Source organism: Malus sylvestris, chromosome 7, assembly GCF_916048215.2.
Source record: "Malus sylvestris chromosome 7, drMalSylv7.2, whole genome shotgun sequence".
Taxonomy (NCBI): domain Eukaryota; kingdom Viridiplantae; phylum Streptophyta; class Magnoliopsida; order Rosales; family Rosaceae; genus Malus; species Malus sylvestris.
Window position 1 is genome coordinate 19661567 of NC_062266.1, and position 19833 is coordinate 19681399.

The window sequence follows — 19833 nt, forward strand, 5'->3', positions numbered from 1 at the left end:
ATCAAAATCGGAGTTAAAATAACCATTAAATCGTGATTTTTTGTTTATAACCGTCGAAAAGTTTTGTCCCGTTACTTGATCTTTGAATGTTTATTTTTCTTCAATTTTTGGCGTATGCGATCTCGAAGTATATACAAACATGTTTGATGGTTGGATCGTTGAAACTAGTTTCGTAAGATGCGTATCCCATCAAAACAATAGATTCACTAACACTTAAGAGTTTATTCATACTTTAGTTAACTATAACATAAGATTTTTGTGGTATCTACTAGTGTAAATATATTAAATTGAAGATCGAGTTCATTCATTGTATTTATATAGGATCAAGGAGTGTAGCTGTAAAAAATCTTCAAAATCGGAGTTAAAATAACTGTTAAGGTGTGATTTTTTGTTGATAACCGTTAAAAATTGTCCCGTTACTTGATCTTTGAATGTTTGTTTTTTTGCAATTTTTTGCTTATGCGATTTCGAAGCATATACAGTTTGATGAATCGTTGTAATTAGTTTCGTTGAAGTTCAACGGTATATATATATTTATTAAGTAGATTTAAATTTATTTATTTTGTACGTTTCACTTAAGAAATTGAATGGTATATATATTTAAGCCGATCCAATGGTCACCAATTTTTAATATTTAATTTAATATATATATGTATATAATTATTATAGTTTTTAGAGGTATAAAATTGTTAAATTAATATATATAATTATTATAGTATTTTTTTAGGATTATAAAATTAATATTTTACTTATCGTGTATTGTGTTACCTACGTGTATACCCGAACGAACCCGTTATCTTAACAGGTGCTTATTAGGTTACCCGATAACGACCCGATTCGTTATCGTGTCAACCTGAACACCCATTAATTTCATGTCATGTCGGGTTATCGGATCGTGTCAAAAATTGTCAGGCCTACCTGCGAGCCACGGAAGTTATAAGAAGCAACTACTGAGAATTTCATAGGAAAAAAAGGTGATGGTAAACCAAGACCTATACTGTATGAACAGTCTGGCTAACTGCGCTTATGCCATTAAATCTATGAACAAGATGGAGAATCATCTGTCAATCCTTATGCGGATTCATAAATGGCTCGGGCGTCTCTTTCCAGAATCTGTCCTTAACCTCTTCACGGGATTGGCCCAACCGACCGACCCTCCACCCTTGTTCGTCGGCTGAGCAGGCTGGTTAGCCCACCCTTGCGGATGGGGGTTTTGTTTTGGAACTGAATTTGGACCTGGACTTCTAATACCGCGACCCACGCTTGGGGGTGAAACAGGGCCAGCAGATCCAGTCCTAGTCTTCACCACGGACTTCTCCCTGTCTTTCCTCTTCTTCTTGCAGATAACCAGATCCCCTGGATGAGCAAGCGGTGGAGAATCATCCTGGTGATAGTGGTCCCGACTGTTACCACTTCCACTCCCATGTCTTGATTCCTTCTGGAGCATATGGCTTCGCACCCTTGTGTCTTCGCTGTTGAAAATTGGTGCACGTTGTTGTGGCTTCTGTTGGGGGGTTGAGTCAGGCTCCACCTCATTTATCAGTTTGTGTCTCTTGCTTAGGCCAACGGTCGCCGCTCTAGGGGACGGAGCCGGAGCATTGCTGGTCAAAACTGGGCTAGTAAATGAGAGTGCACTTCTGGCTTCTCGAAAATCAGTCTCCGCAAAAGCTATTTTCAAGATATCAAAGAAAAGATCATGTACTTTCCTGGCTTCAGTTCTTACCTGCGCATCATTGTTAAACCTGAGGCTGTCAGTTCAATTTATTGGAAGACTGCAGACCATATGTACATAAATGCATCTACTAACAGCAAGGTAAGGAAATCTGTCACTTGCACATACAATTGAAAAATACAGGCATTCATAAACTATCAAAAGTCAAGGGTTTTTGTGGCCCTCAACCTTTACACACTTTGGCTATGACACTATCAACAGGTTACTTTTCTGTAGCCATGTTTTAACCAATCCAGTTTTCTGGATGTTGTACAAGATGTATGTTTTAGCATACAGAGATGAGACACAATAGTTAGAAAAAAAGGTAATTAAGACAGAATGGAAATGCAGTGAATCAGTATACCAATGAGAAAGGCAGAACATCAAAACTTGAGCGACTTACCTCATAGTTAAACCCATAAAACTGCATTCCATTTTTCAGCATAGACTGCACATCGGACACAAGCTCCATTACTCCAGTATACTCCAGCCTCTCTATCCGCTGATCAATCTTTCGTAAATCCAAGAGATTATTTCCAGATCCACTTGCGTAACTAGAATTTTCAATGCGCTTCCACAAATCTGTTAGTAAAGGTACTATCTGAGGACCTTCCTTATCTATTCTCCTTTGGAACTTGCTAATTACATTCTTGCACTGCAAATGTAGCAATATTAGTTAAGACTTCAACAAAGAATTGCGAGAGAAAAACCATACCCAAAACAAAATAAACAAAGAATAAAGGCCAACACGTGTTTACATTTACACGCCACACCACATCTACCAGTATAATTATATACTGATGTTTCAGACGTACTGCATAAACAGGAAGCAGGCACCTTATGACATATTATATATCTGTGCATGTGCGTGTGCGTGTGCGTGTGCAAGCAGCAGATAAGGGCAGCATTTCTCACCTCAAAAATCAGAACACAGCAGTAATTTCAAACAGAATATAGGAGACACGTGCATACCTTTCTCTGGACGATCTCAGACATTTTTGTGCCACAAACAGAAGTTCCACTTGTATTCCCAACTTTTCCATCCCAATTTTCTCTGCGGGGTTCAGCAGCATCTTCCGCAGGATCAGACATGCCATTTGATCTGCCAGATTTAGGTGAAACATGCACTTTGGACATATTAGAGCCTCTCCTAGGCAAAATTCGCTTAGTTTTTGAAGATGAATCACTTTGGTCGTGCTTTACAGCATGGGGCTCTCCATATGTTTTGATTTCAGAATCAGCCCTTGACTGTGCTTGAGATTTATGGTCCACATGAAATGGCAACAGAGATGAATCTCCCCGTTGAAGAGATGGTGTCTCACTACCAGACTTCTCCTCTGGCCTCTCTATGGTATGACGAGGGCGAACCCGAAGGCTACGCTTCCTCTTGATCTTGGGTTGCAAAACCTGTTCGTCTTCACCTTCATCACGGTCATGATTCGAACTTCCAGATTGTTGGTGGTCCAAATGGTCCACGTGAGAATCGCCCGATACGACAATCTCACCTTCCTCTACATCATCTTGCTGGAAAACACCAAGAGACTTTAGTGAAATAGCGCACACAAACAACCCAACTATAAAGCATCAATACAGAGAGATAACACATACCATCCTCTTTGAAGCAGATCCCGGCCTACCATCTAAGGCAGACAGGGACCCAAATTTCTGAGAAGAAACAGGAGACACTGTCTGCATCAATCTCCGACTGTCTGAGGATGATCCTGAGGAACCAGCTTCTTCTAGTATGTGGTTGTTTGTAACTCTTTCTGAATCCTTGGGATATTCGTATCCACCTTCACATTCAAGGACATCCTCTTCCACTTGTTCCTTAATAGTTGGTGTTGCCTCAACAGCACCACTATATTCATCATCCTCTAACTCTTCAACTTCTCCCTCTTCTTCATTCTCATCAGAACTGGCTTCAAAGTATTCGCCATTGTCATCATCTAACTCCTTGTAGCTAGGATGATTTTTCTTGGGCCGCCCCCTCTTTCTTTCAGTTTTCGGAGATGAACCAGAGCCCATTTCAGTGGACTCCAAACCAGCATTACCACCCAACAAAGTGGTCTTAGATGGTCTTTTTGATAAACTAGCAATCACAGCATTTACTTCTTTTGTACTGGTTCGAAGCCATTTGGGGAGCTGGTTGTACCTTGTCATTTCTTCAATCCAGTCAAGTTCTTCGTCCATCTGATCAAACAATTCAACTTCTTCTTCACTTCTAGCAATCATGCGATTTACCTCCTGTAATGAGGGAACATCATGAAGAGTTTCTTGGTACCTCTCTTCATCATGCAGTAAGGTTTCCAGAGTCATACGTCTCTCTTCATGAGTTGTTCTCTGGTCAAAACGCCCAGCATTGATAACCTCATCAGCCATGTCAATCTTGTACTGTTGAATATTGTTTCTTATGAGGCTCTCAATTGATCCGATATACCGGTCCTTACCAGCAAGGTCATCCTCTGAATCAACTGTACCTCCACTTCGTAGTTCATCCTCCTTCTGATGGCTAGCCATTTTGTCAACAACTGCTTCCAAATAGATGACCTTGACCTCTCTCTTCTGTCCAATGCGATGGGCTCTAGCAACTGCCTGCTCTTCATTTTTAGGGTTTGGATCAGGATCATATATGACAACTGTATCAGCAGACTGGAGATTAAGACCCCGACCCGCAGCACGAATACTAAGTAAGAAGATAAAGCAGTCTGAACCAGGTCTGTTGAAATCCACTATAGCTGACTCACGGTCTTCTAAACTGGTTGTTCCATCAATCCTTCTGAAGACAAGATGACGCCACTGCAAGTATTCTTCCAAAATATCAAGGAGTTTTGTCATGGTACTGAAAAGAAGTACTCGATGCCCTGTTTTTTGAAGTTTAACAAGGATCCTGTCCAGGATCCATAATTTCCCACATGATCTTACAAGGAAATCCTTGGAAAAATCATTGAAGAACGGGTAATTGAGCAGCGGATGATTGCAAGTTTTTCGCAGTTCCATACATCTATTATTTAATGTTTTGTACACTTTGGGCTGGTATTGTGGATTTTTTTGAACCCTTAGCTTCTCTTCTTCAGGATCTACTCGAATAGTGCCTGTTGATTTGATCCAGTCATATACAGCACTTTGAATGGCTGACATTCTACACCTCAAAACGATGGAGATCTGCAAACAAGCATCATTGTTAGAAATCAACCACAGTAAGAAATGATTACTAAGGATAATCACTAAAGCATACCTTAGACGGGAGTGCACCTTCCACATCTTCAACACGCCGCCTAAGCATAAAAGGCTCTAAAATTTGATGAAGTCGGTGAATGATGATAACTTTCTTTTCAGTTTCAAGCCAGTCATCTTCTGCATTTGGTGTAGGGGCTTCCTTTTGAAAGGGTTTCGAAAACCAGTCATGAAATGCTTTCCGATTATCAAATACTTCTGGAAGAAGCAGATTTAAAAGTGACCAGAGTTCCTTTAAATCATTCTGTAATTGGAAAGTTATTCCCACATCAGCTCAATTCAAAATAATAAAACAATAAAACAAGGATAAAAACCTACACATAAGCAACCAAATGATCAAACAGATCATTAATCTTATTCATGACTGACACTTCTAATTTATTTTGAACAGAATAACATTTCTAAGTTCAATGAATTAGGTTCTCTATTTTAACTTCATAGTATATTGGTTTTTCATGCCTTGTATTTTAAAATAAAATAAGAATAAATTGCATGCTTCCATTTATGAATAGACACATTAATCAAAAAGTTTTGGTGGAGCTATCAAATCAAATCAGCAGCTAAATATTTTCAGCCATAACTTAGTTAGGTCTATCAAAATAAAGCACATATTATGTTTGCATCTACAGAAAATTGCATCCTGATCAAGCATTTCTTGATTTCTTAAAAAGGAAGTTAAATAATGTACATATACGAGTGTTGTGATCTCTCTTAACGAACCTGCAATGGTGTTCCTGTCAAAAGCAAGCGCCTTTGGCAACGATACCTATCAAGATCACGTGCTAGAACCGATTCCCTGTCTTTCATCCTTTGTGCTTCATCAATTATTATATACTTCCAATCAATTTTTGAGAGTTTAGACCGATCATACATAATGAACTCATAAGTTGTCACAAGGACATTAAACTTCAAGGCACAAACCTCCTACATACCAAATATCAGAAGGAAGGTTAACATTGTTCTAGAATTCAAACATTTAAGTAGATAAAAAAATTGGTGAATCGTACTTGAGAAAACAATTTTGCCCGTTGATCCTTCCCACCAACATAATAAATGCAGGACACGGATGGAAGCCAAGTATGCAACTCACTCTGTAAGGGGAACTCAGTTAGGCATCATAGCAAATGGTAAGCAATGTAGATATCTTTGTAGAAGTAGAACAGCAAATAAACTAACCTTCCAATTTACCAAGACAGCATTTGGAACAATTATGAGATGCGGCCCATAGTTCCCCTTGAACTCCATTAAATATGCAATCAATGCCATTACCTGCATGAGTATTATAGATCATTTAGGTAAACTCAGAGACTGCAAATGGAAACATGAGACTCACTCCCCCACATATGGCCAATACGAATATATGATATATCAACCGCAAAAGCTGTGCACCATAATAAAATATGGCTTTTCAAGTCTGAAGAAAGGCAGTGAACAGAAGAGAAACTTACCTGTACTGTTTTCCCAAGACCCATTTCATCTGCTAATATTCCATTTAATTTGTTGTTATACAGAGAAAGCATCCATTGCAACCCAACCTGCAGAATCAAACAGACAGTCAAAAAAAGGTCTAGTATGCTACAAAAGCAATAGTGACTTAAGGCAAAACATAAATAATAACAATTCTTAATTGCAGAAACCTACAAGTTGATAGTCTCTTAAGTTTCCAGTCCGTAACATCGAGGGTTGCCTTATGACCCTTTCATTCACAGCATGTGCAAGACTATAATACCTGAAAATATTCATGAAGAATGAGAAACGAATAGTAGATATTGATTATTACACATAAGAAAGTACATTCACAACACATAAGAGATCTCTTCTTTAAAATAAAAGTTTTTGAAACAAATGGATAGTGCAATATGAGAAGTACAAAATTAAGAAATATGAGAGATAGATACGGTAAGTTACTAGGCCACTTTAAAAGCAAGCACAAGCACAAAAATACATCTCAAGAGCCAACTGCAATTCAAATTCTTTGTTATCAAGCGAAGCCAACGATAAACTTACTTGTTAACAGATGAACTGTCTCTAGGTGCATTCATCTCAATAAATCGATTTCTAATCATTACTTCCTCTCCAGCACAAGCCGCTGCCGTCCTAACTTCTTCCTCTGAGAGACCCTATTTGTAGACACAGATTCCAACATGGATAAGTAACAGAGAACAGGATCAGCATGGTTTACCACAAGAAGAAAAACTTTGTGGGGAACACTAGCAACCTTTGCACTAACCTTTGCATTTAAACCTTTTCACTTTGACAAATGCCACATGTCATTTTTTTACACAAAAATCAAGACTTTTAATGCTTTTGTTTTTGGCTGGGAATCAAAGATGGAAAACAGGAAATATAATTTCAAAGACATTACTTCATTACTTGTGTAAAAATGACACCTGGCATTTGTTAATGTGAGAAGGTCCAAATGCAAAGGTTAGTGCAAAGGTTGCTATCATTTCTCAAACTTTGTACCCATATAGGAACAGGGTTCTATTAAAAAGATCATGTGAAAATAAAAATTCAAGAATGATAAAAATAAAAAGTCCAGTGGGGAGAATGAGGGAGACCAAACCTGTAAACGTGCAGCAGCTGCAGCAGCATTTGCTGCCTCTTCCACCTCTTGCTGATTCTTAGCTGCTGTTATTTTACTTCCAAGTTTATGAAGATATTCCTCAGTCTGACTCAGGAAAGATGATAAAACAGCATATCTCTCTGCTGCATCCCCTGGGATACTAGTCTGCTGTTCCAGCAACATTTCCCTGTACCTTTCAACATCATTATTCTTCAGTGCTTCCATCCTTTTATTCCTATGATCATCCTTTCTCTTTGAAAATTCCCTCAGCATTCTCTCATGATATTTGGCAACTCCCCTGTTACGTGCAGTCCGTGCATCACGAATGGCCCAGTGAGCTTCTAAAAGCTTCTTACGCCATTGGAAAATAGATTTCAGTTGCTTCTCTCTCATTGCTTTCTGAGAGGCCTGCACTTGCCTAGACAGCTCCATCCGCTGACGTTCGCAAAGCCGAACAAACTTCCGATAAGGCCTGTCAGGCATTGCCATTATTTCCTGCTGATGTTGATCAATTTCATCTCTTAAGCGTGCCTGTAAATCTGAAAGTCGAAGCTTTTTTTCTTCAATTTGCAACCGCAAGACAAGATCGGGCCTAATCCGTTTCCTTTCCAAATTTACTGCCAAAAGACCACCAATCTTCTTGATATTTTCTGTCCTCTTCTTGTTAAGAACTTCCACACCTTCCTCAAAAACAAGATCTTTGACGTCATATGCCAATGTTAGATTATTGTTGTTGTTGTTGTTATTGTTTACCATCACCCCTGAACCTAAAGAGTCATGTTTCCTAGTGAAAAAGGGGAAATCAAAAAGAGGTCCATGATACTTTCTAGCAGAGCTAACATCTTTTGGCAGTGGTACAGTGCTTGCTTGTGCAGGCTTTTTAACTTGCATGACATCAGATACAGCGACCTGTGTGACCTGTGATGCAACAGACTTCCCCCTATCAACTTTAATCTCACTTCTAGCAGAAGCTTTTTGAATACCACGTTCAACTTCATGGTCTGACTTTACAGAAGATAAAGTCGAATGCTGCTCTTCTTTTCCAGAAGACACCAAAGGAGTAGGTTCCTTCACCACAGCGAGTGCTCCTTGCACATGAACAGTTGATACGGTTGCTTTCTCTTCTCCGGCAAAAGCTTCCTCTTTTGCACCGTTCTGTGCATTCATTGATGCCACAGCTTGTGAATCTTTCTCATTGGACTCCATATGCCGCACATGATCTTCTAAAGTTTTCCCAGAAGATTTATCATGAATGTTTCCTCGTCCAGGAAGCAATTGCTGCTGTGGCTGCATCTCAAGAGGTGGTGGAGCAATAGCCCGTAGAAGTTCTTGAGGGAGTGTGCCTTCACCTTTCTATCAATCAATGGGAAATGGAAGTAAGCAACACGTTCATTAATCAACTCTAAAGCATCTGCAGTTTCATAAAATATATAAACTAAACATACAATTGAAAATGCAAAAAGGAAGGGAGAAAAACAGAGAATAATGCACCTTGAGTCGCCTAAATGCTAGTATTTGTGCTTTAAGAACATGCAGCTGCTGTTTAGTGAACCCATGGCGTTGCTGTCCCATCTGAGTAGCCAGTCCACCTTGTGACTGGCTCTTGTTGCCAGAAACCCCATCATTAGGAACTATAGCTTGTGGAGAAGATCCACTCAACTGTCGATGGTAATGCATCTGCGATGTTTCTGGATTGTTTTGTGGACTTTTTACATGAAAAGAGTGATCCACCCCCTGGCTTGTGTTTGTAGATGACACTGTGGGATGGGTAGAAGTCATTCCATTTCCAATAGGATTTGACTGCCTAGGTGGCATCTGGTTTTCTCTGCCATGAACAGAAAACTGCTGCATAGGGCTGTTACTATTGTTAAATATGCTACTATTTGAACCTGAACCAAAAGGGTTAGCCGCAACTGTCTGCTTTGCTTTTGCCGAGCTAGACTGTCCAGATACATCACTTGATGTATTAGCACGAGGAGAACTCTCAATTGCTACTGGAGGAGATGTAACCTGTTGCTTTGACACTGGAACAGGTGAGGATTGTGCCCCCATGTTGCTTTCATTAGCTTTTTGTTGAGCAGAAATCCTCGACTGCAACAGTGGAATGAGCTGTGACATTAAGTTGGCATTTCCAAGCTGTGAAAGATCAATGTTGTGCTCAAGTGCAAATGCTTGCAACTGAGTAGCCAACGCAATCTGGTTATTTGGCATGGTTTGGCCACTTGGCTGAGACTGTGGTGCCAACATTGGCCTTAACATGTTTCCGGGCATGAATTGACCCATGCCTGATGGTTGGGCTGAAGGCTTCGAGTCACTCCTTTGGTCAGAGACTAATGGCTGTCCTTGGCCCACCTGCTTTTCTCCACGAGTAAAGTGTTCCGTCAAATTCTTAGAAGATGATGCTTGTGCCTGACTAGGTGCCTGATTAGACATGAGTTCCTGCATTTTCATATTTCCCAATCGCATGTCCTGATCCTTTCCAGATGGCAGCCCCAACAATCCCATTTTAGCTTGCTGCTGAGGTTGCATTGTCAAACCTGACTTCTGCTGGGCAGCCTGAAAAGCATACTGAAGATATGCTTGATGAACTGGATTTAACGCTTGCTGGTCAACACCTTGACTACGACTCTGTCCATCCTGGGAGCCATGTTGTTGAGCCAAATCAATGAACTTCCTAGATTGTTGAGGCATTTGACTGGAGCCGCCCCCTCCCAAAACTCCTTGCATACCAGCAGCTTGATATGCTAAAAGAGCTTCATTCCCTTCAGGTTTTCTTAAAAATTGTTGTTGGTGTAATGGCTGCATGAACAATAAATTATGAAAACCTTAGTCACATTATCAGTTCATACGAGAACCTGCTTACAGTAGTGACATGGCCAAAAATCCAAATAACAAATATCCCCCAATACCGTTCACATAACTTCAATTCAATGATAAAGAACTAGGCAAGTCTAGCAGATGATTGATATCTTTTAAGTTAAAACAAAGACTTGAACAAATTCCCGGAACCTGAAAAGATTTCCATTACAAATGTGATCCTACCAATGCACCAGAACAATGACTGTAATTATCAGATTCAAAGTTCTGGAAACCATGCCATTTGTACTTAGTGATAGCTGTACCCGCCATAGAGCTAGTCATGTAAAACTAATAACCAAAAAGTTAAAATAAAAGAAAATGTCCACCATAACAACATAACATGATCATAAGAACCCAAGGCTCATCCTAAAAGAAAGTTATAGGAAAAAAGGCTTCTCTTAGCTTAGTTGAAAAGGTGGACTAAGCAAATTAAACCACATGGTTCCTCTTTTAAACATAACAAATCAAACTTATCATCAACTTTAAGAGCAGTAAAGCAGAAGAAACAAATACGAGCTGGACAGGGTCATCCATAATTGAACACCATATATAAGGAATGGAAGACAGTAAAACAAAACCAGAAGCAGACGCCACCTCGTCGTCATTAAACTCTCCTGAATTTAATGGAAGCAAAAGTCCATTTCAAGTTACAGTTAAGCAGCTAAAAGTGCAATGCCGCAATCAGTTCTCATTACAACCTGCCTAGTTTGACTCCTCGAAACCCTAAACAGCTCTAATTCAAGAAATCATGTAAGCAAACCAGCTAACTTACCATACCCACAACACACAGATGCATCAAAAACAACATTTGACTGCCTCCCATTTGGAACAACACTCCCAATTAGAAACCCAAACAATGCAACAATCATTAACCAGGCCACAAATGACAAAATTAATACTGACCCATCTGAAGAAACACTCCAAATTCCAAAACCCACATTCCAATTCAACTAAATTCTCACCAAAAAAAATAAATTCTAGCCACACATATCAATCATCACCTGTCTAGACCCCAATTGCTGCTGCTGCTGTTGCTGCTGCTGCTGATGTTGTTGATGCTGCACCGAATCAAAACCCAGTTGCGGCGTCGACACGGCCGAGGACGATGAAGACGGCGAAGCAGCCGATGACGTCGATCCGGCACGGCCAGCCGGGCCCACTCCCCGGCCGGGCCCGCCTCCTCCTCCGCCACCAGATTGCATGCAGCTCAACCCAAATTCACACGCATCCAACAAAAACCCAAATCACCAAAAATAAGAAATTGGAAAAAAATGAAAAACCCAAAAAGGCTCAAAACCCAAGAAAAATCAAATCCCTCCAAAATAAAATTCCAACTGAAACCCTATCAGGACCCTCGGATCCCAACGTTCAAAAAAAAACCCCCGAGCTCAAGGCTCTCTCTCTACAAAAACCCAAAAAATTAACACGAAAATTTCTCAGTGGGGGCTACAGACGACAGATCCTACAGACCGACGGATCCTAGAGAATCGAAGTTGACGGGTGGAATCGGCGACTCACCTCACTCCTCTTCCAATTTTTGGCGTCAAACCCTAGCGATTTTATTTTATTTTTTTTCGAAAATTTTATTTAAAAGTCATTTTTCTTTGTTTTTTGGATTTAATTCTTTACTATTTCACTCCTCTCTCTTATTTTCTGCTCAGAGCTTTTGGTGGTGGAAGCACTTCTCTGCTTTATATGGGTCTGTTCTAACTGTGGGGTTTCGTCCGTTTGACTGCCGTTAGATATTTCCGTAGAGGGGTAGAACTCGCAATTGACCCCTGTTTGGGTTGTTATTACGGAAGTGCCACAATTGGCGCATGAATTTATTACTCTCTGATTTTATTCCTAATATGCTGATAGAAGAATATGGAAAGTACTTTTTAGGTCTGCTAATATTTGTTTTCACTTAGTTGAATGGGAACTTGCATATGAGTTTAGATACTTAGTTGTTCTGGTGACATAACTTTGTTATGGCACTATAGTTGTATGGTTGTTGATTGTTACACACCCATCTTAGCCTCTTACACAACCTTTTTTATTTTTTATTATCAAACTGAATAAATCAAACGAAAACAAATGACAAAATTAAATTTGGTGTTTAAGAGGAAAAAAAGGTGTGTGTTTATTATGTCTATTGAAACTAAATTTGTGTACCACCGTACGTGGAAGAGATGTACAAACTCAACTATCTGCTAAACAATAAACAATTGTGAGCAAGCTCAAGAACTGGGGGTGTGTCGGCCACAAGCTATTTGACGGTCAAGTTAGTGAAATGTTTTAAACTCAAGCAGTGGGCAAAAGAATTAGAGAATCGATATTGCTTTACCAGAGATGAACCCTAGACGAATGTATTTATATAGTAGAGAGAGAGACCCTTTTTAAAATATAATCATCGTTCTACGCCGAGAGAATCATAAAGGATATCTAAAAGTAGATATTGCATCCTTTTAATGGTTGTGATTACTTGTGACGCATGTCAATTCCTAGATTGTAGGAACTCCAACAATTATAAAGCTCTGATTGAGTCCATATCTGGATCAGATCGCGTATCTTGCAAAATCAGTATGGTCATCATAGCAGTGTCACTCAAACTTCGCCCATTGCCCCAAAATAGGGTCTTTGTTTGATCCAGCTCCACTCGAAACTATCGAATCCAGACTTCTGAGATAATCATATTCGAATCAACCTTACTTTGGCTCTCAAAAATCATGGTCCCACAATGTTCTTAATTTTATTTATCTTATTGTTTTCCCAAAAAAATATGAATAAAAAATTTATGTGCATTTTCAAATTTCATTAAAAGATAATACTACAAATTCATCAACTATGGAAAATGACAAATTTATAGTTTCGAGGCATGCACCAGTGTATAGAAAACGTGAGCGTTGAGCGTTTTCATTGTTTAAGAGTTTTTTATATAATTTAATAAATTCTCATTGGTCACAATAATAATTATGAGATGTACAGTTTGTTCTTTATTGTAGTATGACAACCATGAAGGATAGTTTCGACAATTTCAGAATTACAGTTTGTCTGGTTTCAGTTAAGTTCACACTGTAAACTCCGTCAGAACCATGTAAGAGGGCTTTTTTGTCTCTCTAAATTATTTTCAATCAACCCAAAGCATAAATCCGTCTATCTTTCTTAACAGTGTTAAGCTTGTTTACCAGACTGAACTGCCAAAATTAAAGAGACAAGGATGAAAGTGAAAAGTAAAGCAAACTATGACCACAGAAAACAATGTAATTTTTACCCAAATAAATGCAAATTCAGTTCTTTTTATAAAAATAAAGTAGTTCAATGTAATTTTAACCCAAATAAATACAAATTCAACTTACTTTTATGAAAATAAAGTAGTTCAATGTCATTTTTATCCAAATAAATGCAAAATTCAATTTACTTTTTACGAAAATAAAGTACTACAACAACTACAAGGAGAAACCCTTTACAACAAGATCCTATACAAGACAAAATAACATTCAAATAACGAGACAGTGTCCTAATATTATTATAGCAAAATTTTCCCTATCAAAGTGTCTCAAAAAAATGAGCATTTTACATAATTTGAGTAAAGAACAAGAAAACTAGTTTCGTATTAACCGAGAGAAAAAACTCAAATTTGTATATTGACACACCCAGACCTCAAGTGTTCACTTGGAATCCGAATCAAGCTGTTCTAACCGACACCAGGAGAGTGACGAAACCATAAAATGTAGTTATGTGAAAAATGTGAGTAAATTTGAACCTAAAAGTGCCTAAATGCAAGAGTGCGCAAGTGAGCGGGATTACTCTCCTATACCAACATTTGCCAAGAATCCTTGTCAACACGAAAGCTCAGCCACAAAAACCTGGAGGGCCGAAAAACAAGGGTCAGTGGGCCTAAAAATAAAGCTTTATAAAACCTTTTAGAAAACGTAATAATCTCTCGCCGTAAAACAAGTATAGCTTTCAAATATAATATACTACGTATAGTATCAAATTACTTACCGTAGCCATCAATATCCCAAGAATGCAATACTTTACAATAATTCGTAAATAAACACATAACACCCGGTAGTCACAATATATCATATAAACAAACATATGATATCGAATGCTCATCAACATATACTGACACACGAGTTCATGCAGATGTATTCTGACATGAACATGACTGGGTGTAAAGAAATGATTTACGCTCTAGTACTACAATCACATGAAGACTGGCGCTATGTGCATCACATACGAGTCCTAATTGCCTATAGCAATCTAGGACATGACTAGCACCTACAATAAATCCAAAGTGAGTGTAACGTGCGATTTGAATATACACATGAAGGTTGGCCCTGACCCGAGCGAATACTAACACCAGTGTAGCACATGATGAGCGAATAACATAATTATGATCATGTAATGGTAAATCGATAATTCTAGTCAACATAACACTATTCATGGCAGCAAATATAATTAAGACATCCCATAATAGTATGCATATATGTGCATCCCGCAGGATTCAGAACAATTTCATAATTGTCAACATTTCGACCTGTCTTATAAATGTTAATTTAATTATGGTAATCACTTAGAAAATTCATTATTAAATATATATATATATATATATATATATGTGTGTGTGTGTGTGTGTGTGTGTGTGTGTGTGTGTGTGTGAAAACTAAACAAATATATATTTTATATAAAAGAAAAGACCCACTCACATATACTTGTGAGGTCGCAACTGTTTGAATTAGGAAAACTAGAGTCTCCGATGGTAATCGCACCTAAGCATAATATTGGGACCCATTAGTAGTGTGAAATCCCGTTCCTAAATTTCACTATTATAATATACACATTGTTATTATTGAAATTTTATGTTATTTTTGGAAATTTATATTAATTTATTTGAATTTAGATTTGAATTAAACCAGTTACGAAGTTTGAAGTTTGGAAATTAATTATTTAAAATCCGTAGATCTTTCAAGGTCACAATTTATATTTATGAATAGAGCTCGATCCCACGAACGCACAGGCAAAAGCCGTTTGCGAGTCCGGATTATAACGGTATAGTTACGGACGTTTGAAGTTGTGATACTATAGATTTTAGGAATTAATTATCTCCCACTTTGTGGGTAAGAGGCCTAGATCGATATGGGGTTAAGGGGACCATCGGAATTGAAAAAAAAAAAGGGAGGGGGAAGCAACCAATCAGGAAGAAGAGGAAAAGAAAGGAAAAAAAAAAAAAAGGAAGAAACAGACCTCAATTCCCGTCTGTACACCCGTGCACCCACCTGAGCAAATTTCGACGATTTTCGCCATTTTTTCCGTCGAACCACCACCATACAACACCTGCTCTTCTTCTACAACATCCCTTCTACCATTTTCACCTAAGATTGTGGGTTTTTAGTTCAAAAATGGTGAAGAACAATGCGAGGAACCCGGAGGTGTTCGACAACGATTCGGTCGTTCCGGCGAGTTTCACCACCCATCACCACCCTCAATCAACTCCCCTTGGACCTAGGAACAAGACCCAACCAATGGTAGGGGCATTGGAACATCGAGGAAGGAGAATTGAAGAACACTTACCTTCGGGTTTCCGGCGGGTTCGAGCTAAATTGGGGCTTTTCCTGGCCAAATTGGACTTGACCATAGGTATAAATTTTGCTCTAGTGGCCATAGGTATAAATTTTGCTCTACTCACTGAGATCTACCTTTCTATAAAATTTGGTAATTTTTAAAAATAGTTGAATTTTTCGGTGAGTTGTGGCGGCGCGTGTGGCGGTGGACCGATGATGTCTTTCTAAGTCCAATTAGATGCCCTGAATTCATAATTGATATCCGTATGAAGTGGTTTGATTGTTTGAACTTAGTTTCATTATGATGCATCACTTGATCAAAATTTGAATTGACGATCCGACCGTTGGATCGTCACCAAACTTTAATGCATTATAGAACGTAATATTTTAAGATAGTTGGAACTGATGGATCGGGAATTCGACTACTGATCTTCCTGAATTGGATTTCTAAGTTAGTAAAATTAATTGTTAACCGCCACCTAATTCTAGCAATTGGCGGAGATCCGGCCGTCGGATCTCGATGAGAATTTAGTACGTTGTTCTATGAGAATAATGAGGACCCTAAGAAGTTACGAATCCAAAATCTGATGGGCGGATCTTTCGGATCGAATTACGTGAAGTTGCGAACCCTACCGTTAATTGAGAGTTGACTTTTGGTCAACATGTCCCAAAACGTTCTGGATATTAAAATTGGTAATATGGGAGACTAAGTGAAGTCTAGTGGACCCACATTGGTTAAAGAGTGACTTAAATATATGGGGTAAGGTTATTACCTTAAATTCTTATATTAGTATCCGTTGTGAATATGAATTGGTTTTATAAGTGTGATTTTTATATATTTAGCCATAGACCTATGTTTATGAAACATGATTTGGCTTGTGTACTGATGATGGTTGTGATATATGTGTGTTCAATTATCTCTTTTAGCAATGTGAATGATAAGTATGATAAATGCTATGACTATGTGATCTTAGAATCCTATTAGATGTAATAGTAGAATTTATATGATTGTGTGATGTATTAGTTGGTGACCATGAGAAGTTGATGGTGTAGTGACTACGTTCTAACCCATAGGGGTTGAGTTGTGGGTAGGTTGTGTGTTGAATTTCCTGCACCATGTAGCAGTGGTACATGGATGGTCATACTTGGTTAATCTGCATTGGGGGACCATACTATATGTGGATCGCGCTTGGTTAATCCGCGTTGGGCGATCCTTATGGCCATTTATACTTATGGGTGATCATGCTTGGTTAATCCGCATTGGGTGATCACTTCCTAACAGTTGTAGGAGTGACTCTGCTTGGTTAACCGTATTGGGGGTTCACTGCCTACTTGGTTACTTTCTCAAGGGTGGCTCTGCTTGGTTAATCCGTTTTGGGGGGGCACTTCCTGTTTGGTTACTTATGTAGGCTTCGGTCGAACTGCGTCCTTCGAGCCCTAGTTTTTAATGTACATATGAACGATGGTTTTTGAGAATCTTGTGGGTTGAATTAGAGAAGCCGTTGGATGTCTGGGTGACTCATTCGGAGTTTTCTGCGACTTGATTAAGCATGATTCTATACTCGATGTTATAGATTGTGATCGATGGTCCATTTTTATTGAATATCACATACTTGTATTATTGTCACTCACCCGAGCTCTGCAGCTTATTCACGTTCCGTTTAGCCAGTGCACCATTCTCATGATGTAGGCATTGATTTTACATACGACATGTCTGGGTAGATTATGAGAAACCACTTAATATTTTGTTTCCGTTGAATAGTCTAGAACCCGATGTTGTTGGATTCCATTGAGTGGTCCGAAATCCTTGCTCTCGCTCATTTCCATAAGTTAGACTAGAACCCTGGATTCGAGTGAATGGAAATTACCCACAATAGACCTTGTGAATATAAATTAGAATTATCAAGTTATTACTTGGAATCCAGGTAGGGAATTATGTAGAATTCCTTTATTAAATTTTGTGCATTGATGTGTGATCTGGTTGACTAATTAACATAATTAAATGTTAATATTGTGTCTCCTTGATTCATGGAATGCTTTACTTGAGGTGATTGTGGAATGATGTTGAATATGATTGTTATTAATACGATTAGATCAGTGACCAATGCGACTGGAGGGTACTATTGTGCTTTGTTGATTCTTTGATATATTACATGATATAAAATGTAATTTTATGTTGAAACATAATGATTTATATGATGGATGAAATAGAAACCTTTATTGCCATGTGGGTTGTTATGTAGCTTGAATCGAATAATTCATGCTTGTCAAGTCCAAATGTTTAATTGAGGAATGTTATGCCTTTCAGCTTGAACGGACTGTGATGTATGTCGAGTTGTAGTGAATGATGAACTACGAATGACTTGATCCCTGTTAAGGTATGTAGGCAGTCTAACGAGGAGGTTAGATGCAGCCATAAATTATTCGAAAAATTACTATGCGATTGGATTCGTGAGTTATGCTTCGTACATATCCCGAAAGCGGGATCTGTTGGGTTTATGGTTACTTGGTAACGTCACGTGTCGATCTTGGACGTAGGTCGGGATCGGGGCGTGACAAGTATAACTCAACTAAAACGACTAAATTTGGGAAAAGGGACTACGAATTTGGAATCAGAGCATCGAAATAAAGTAAGAAGGATTATGGGTAAATTTCGTAAAAAGTCAACGAAATTCAACAATCTCACTTCAAGGGCATTTTGGTAAATTCACACTTTTAAAATTAATAAAACCGTAAAATTAGAGACGGATTGTTACATATATACTATATATTTTTATTTTGTGAAATTTCAGGCCAAACTAATATATATTTACTCACACATATGTGGATTTTATTATTTACAAAGTTTAGAAAGAAAAAAAAGTCGAAATGTTGCAAATTTCATAATAATTTTAGAACAAAACGTTGCTATATTCAAGGGCAAGAAAGGTATTCTAATATGTGCACCTGGAATCCGATCGTAGCAAAAAAGACAAACCTCCAATCACTAAAGAAAAAACAAATGTAAAGGAATTTAAGCCAATGAACTTCATGAGTTCATATGATTTGGCAGTTTATATAAAATTGTATTTTATGATTTATTTTCTTTAAATAAAAAATAACCATAAAAAATGTTGTAACAAATTAAACTATGTTCCTGAGTCCTTGACAACCTTTCTCAATCCGCCACGTACCCCAACATTGTAACACCTTTGGTTAACACTTTTGCGGATGACTTAAGTTTTCTTCGGTTAAAATTAAGTATTTACTGTGCCATATCTTCCTGTTCCTTTATTTCACTTTAAGCAAAAATAATGGATTGTCTCATGATATGCAAAGTATAGTTGCACATTTTGAGGATTTTGGTGTTTTCGTATACACCTCGTTATAATCAAACGATATACTGACGACTAAACGAATAACAATATCTTACTGCCTCTTGTGCTTATAGATATATGAACACTAAACGATGAAATCGTGTTGGACACAAGCGACTTTTTTTTTTTTAATACTTGCATCGAGAATGCAAGCATTAATTTTCGAACTGTCCCCTAGGAAGAGGGACACCCGAGGCCCGAATAGAGTTGATGAGATTTGGGTTGAGACCTTTGCTTGCAAGGAGAAAATTTGATTCAACAACATATTGAATGTGTAGATTTTTTATTAGTAGTACATCATTTAATTTGTAAATTTAATCTTCTTACATTACTCCAATTTTGAAATGAGTTTACCCTTGCGCGGACAAAAATATTGAAGGAAATTTTGTATAGTGAGGGTAGAGAGAGGGACGGATCGGGATAGGGTGTCGTGGTAGAATCCAAAATTCCCAAAAATATTAAAAATAAATCCGACCTGCCGGATTCGAACCAGCGACCTAAGGATTATCTGCTATTTGCAACTACAGTCCTCCGCTCTACCAACTGAGCTAAGGTCGG

The 19833-nt window shown here is 38.3% G+C and overlaps 1 protein-coding gene and 1 non-coding gene across 2 annotated transcripts; both read right to left on the bottom strand.

Moving 5' to 3' along the window:
• Positions 1–934: 934 nt before the first annotated feature.
• On the bottom strand, positions 935–12048 carry LOC126628531 (ATP-dependent helicase BRM-like). Its single transcript, XM_050298251.1, has 14 exons — positions 11372–12048; positions 9003–10310; positions 7512–8864; positions 6953–7065; positions 6587–6674; positions 6394–6480; positions 6122–6214; positions 5953–6036; positions 5666–5869; positions 4947–5189; positions 3320–4873; positions 2684–3235; positions 2115–2366; positions 935–1723 (listed from the first exon to the last, which is right to left on the bottom strand). Exons 1-14 carry the CDS (start codon positions 11570–11572, stop codon positions 1082–1084), a joined length of 6774 nt encoding a protein of 2257 aa, XP_050154208.1. The 5' UTR covers positions 11573–12048; the 3' UTR covers positions 935–1081.
• Positions 12049–19744: 7696 nt separating this feature from the next.
• Positions 19745–19833, bottom strand: TRNAY-GUA (transfer RNA tyrosine (anticodon GUA)). Its single transcript is given in 2 exon segments — positions 19745–19780; positions 19797–19833. It is a non-coding gene; the product is annotated as a tRNA-Tyr (tRNA).

Coding starts and splice junctions, on each gene's coding strand:
- LOC126628531 (XM_050298251.1), bottom strand. CDS start 11,572: ATGCAATCTGGTGGCGGAGGAGGAGGCGGGCCCGGCCGGGGAGTGGGC. Junction 8,865..9,002: donor TAGCATTTAGGCGACTCAAG/GTGCATTATTCT, acceptor ATTGATTGATAG/AAAGGTGAAGGCACACTCCC. Junction 3,236..3,319: donor GATCTGCTTCAAAGAGGATG/GTATGTGTTATC, acceptor GGTGTTTTCCAG/CAAGATGATGTAGAGGAAGG.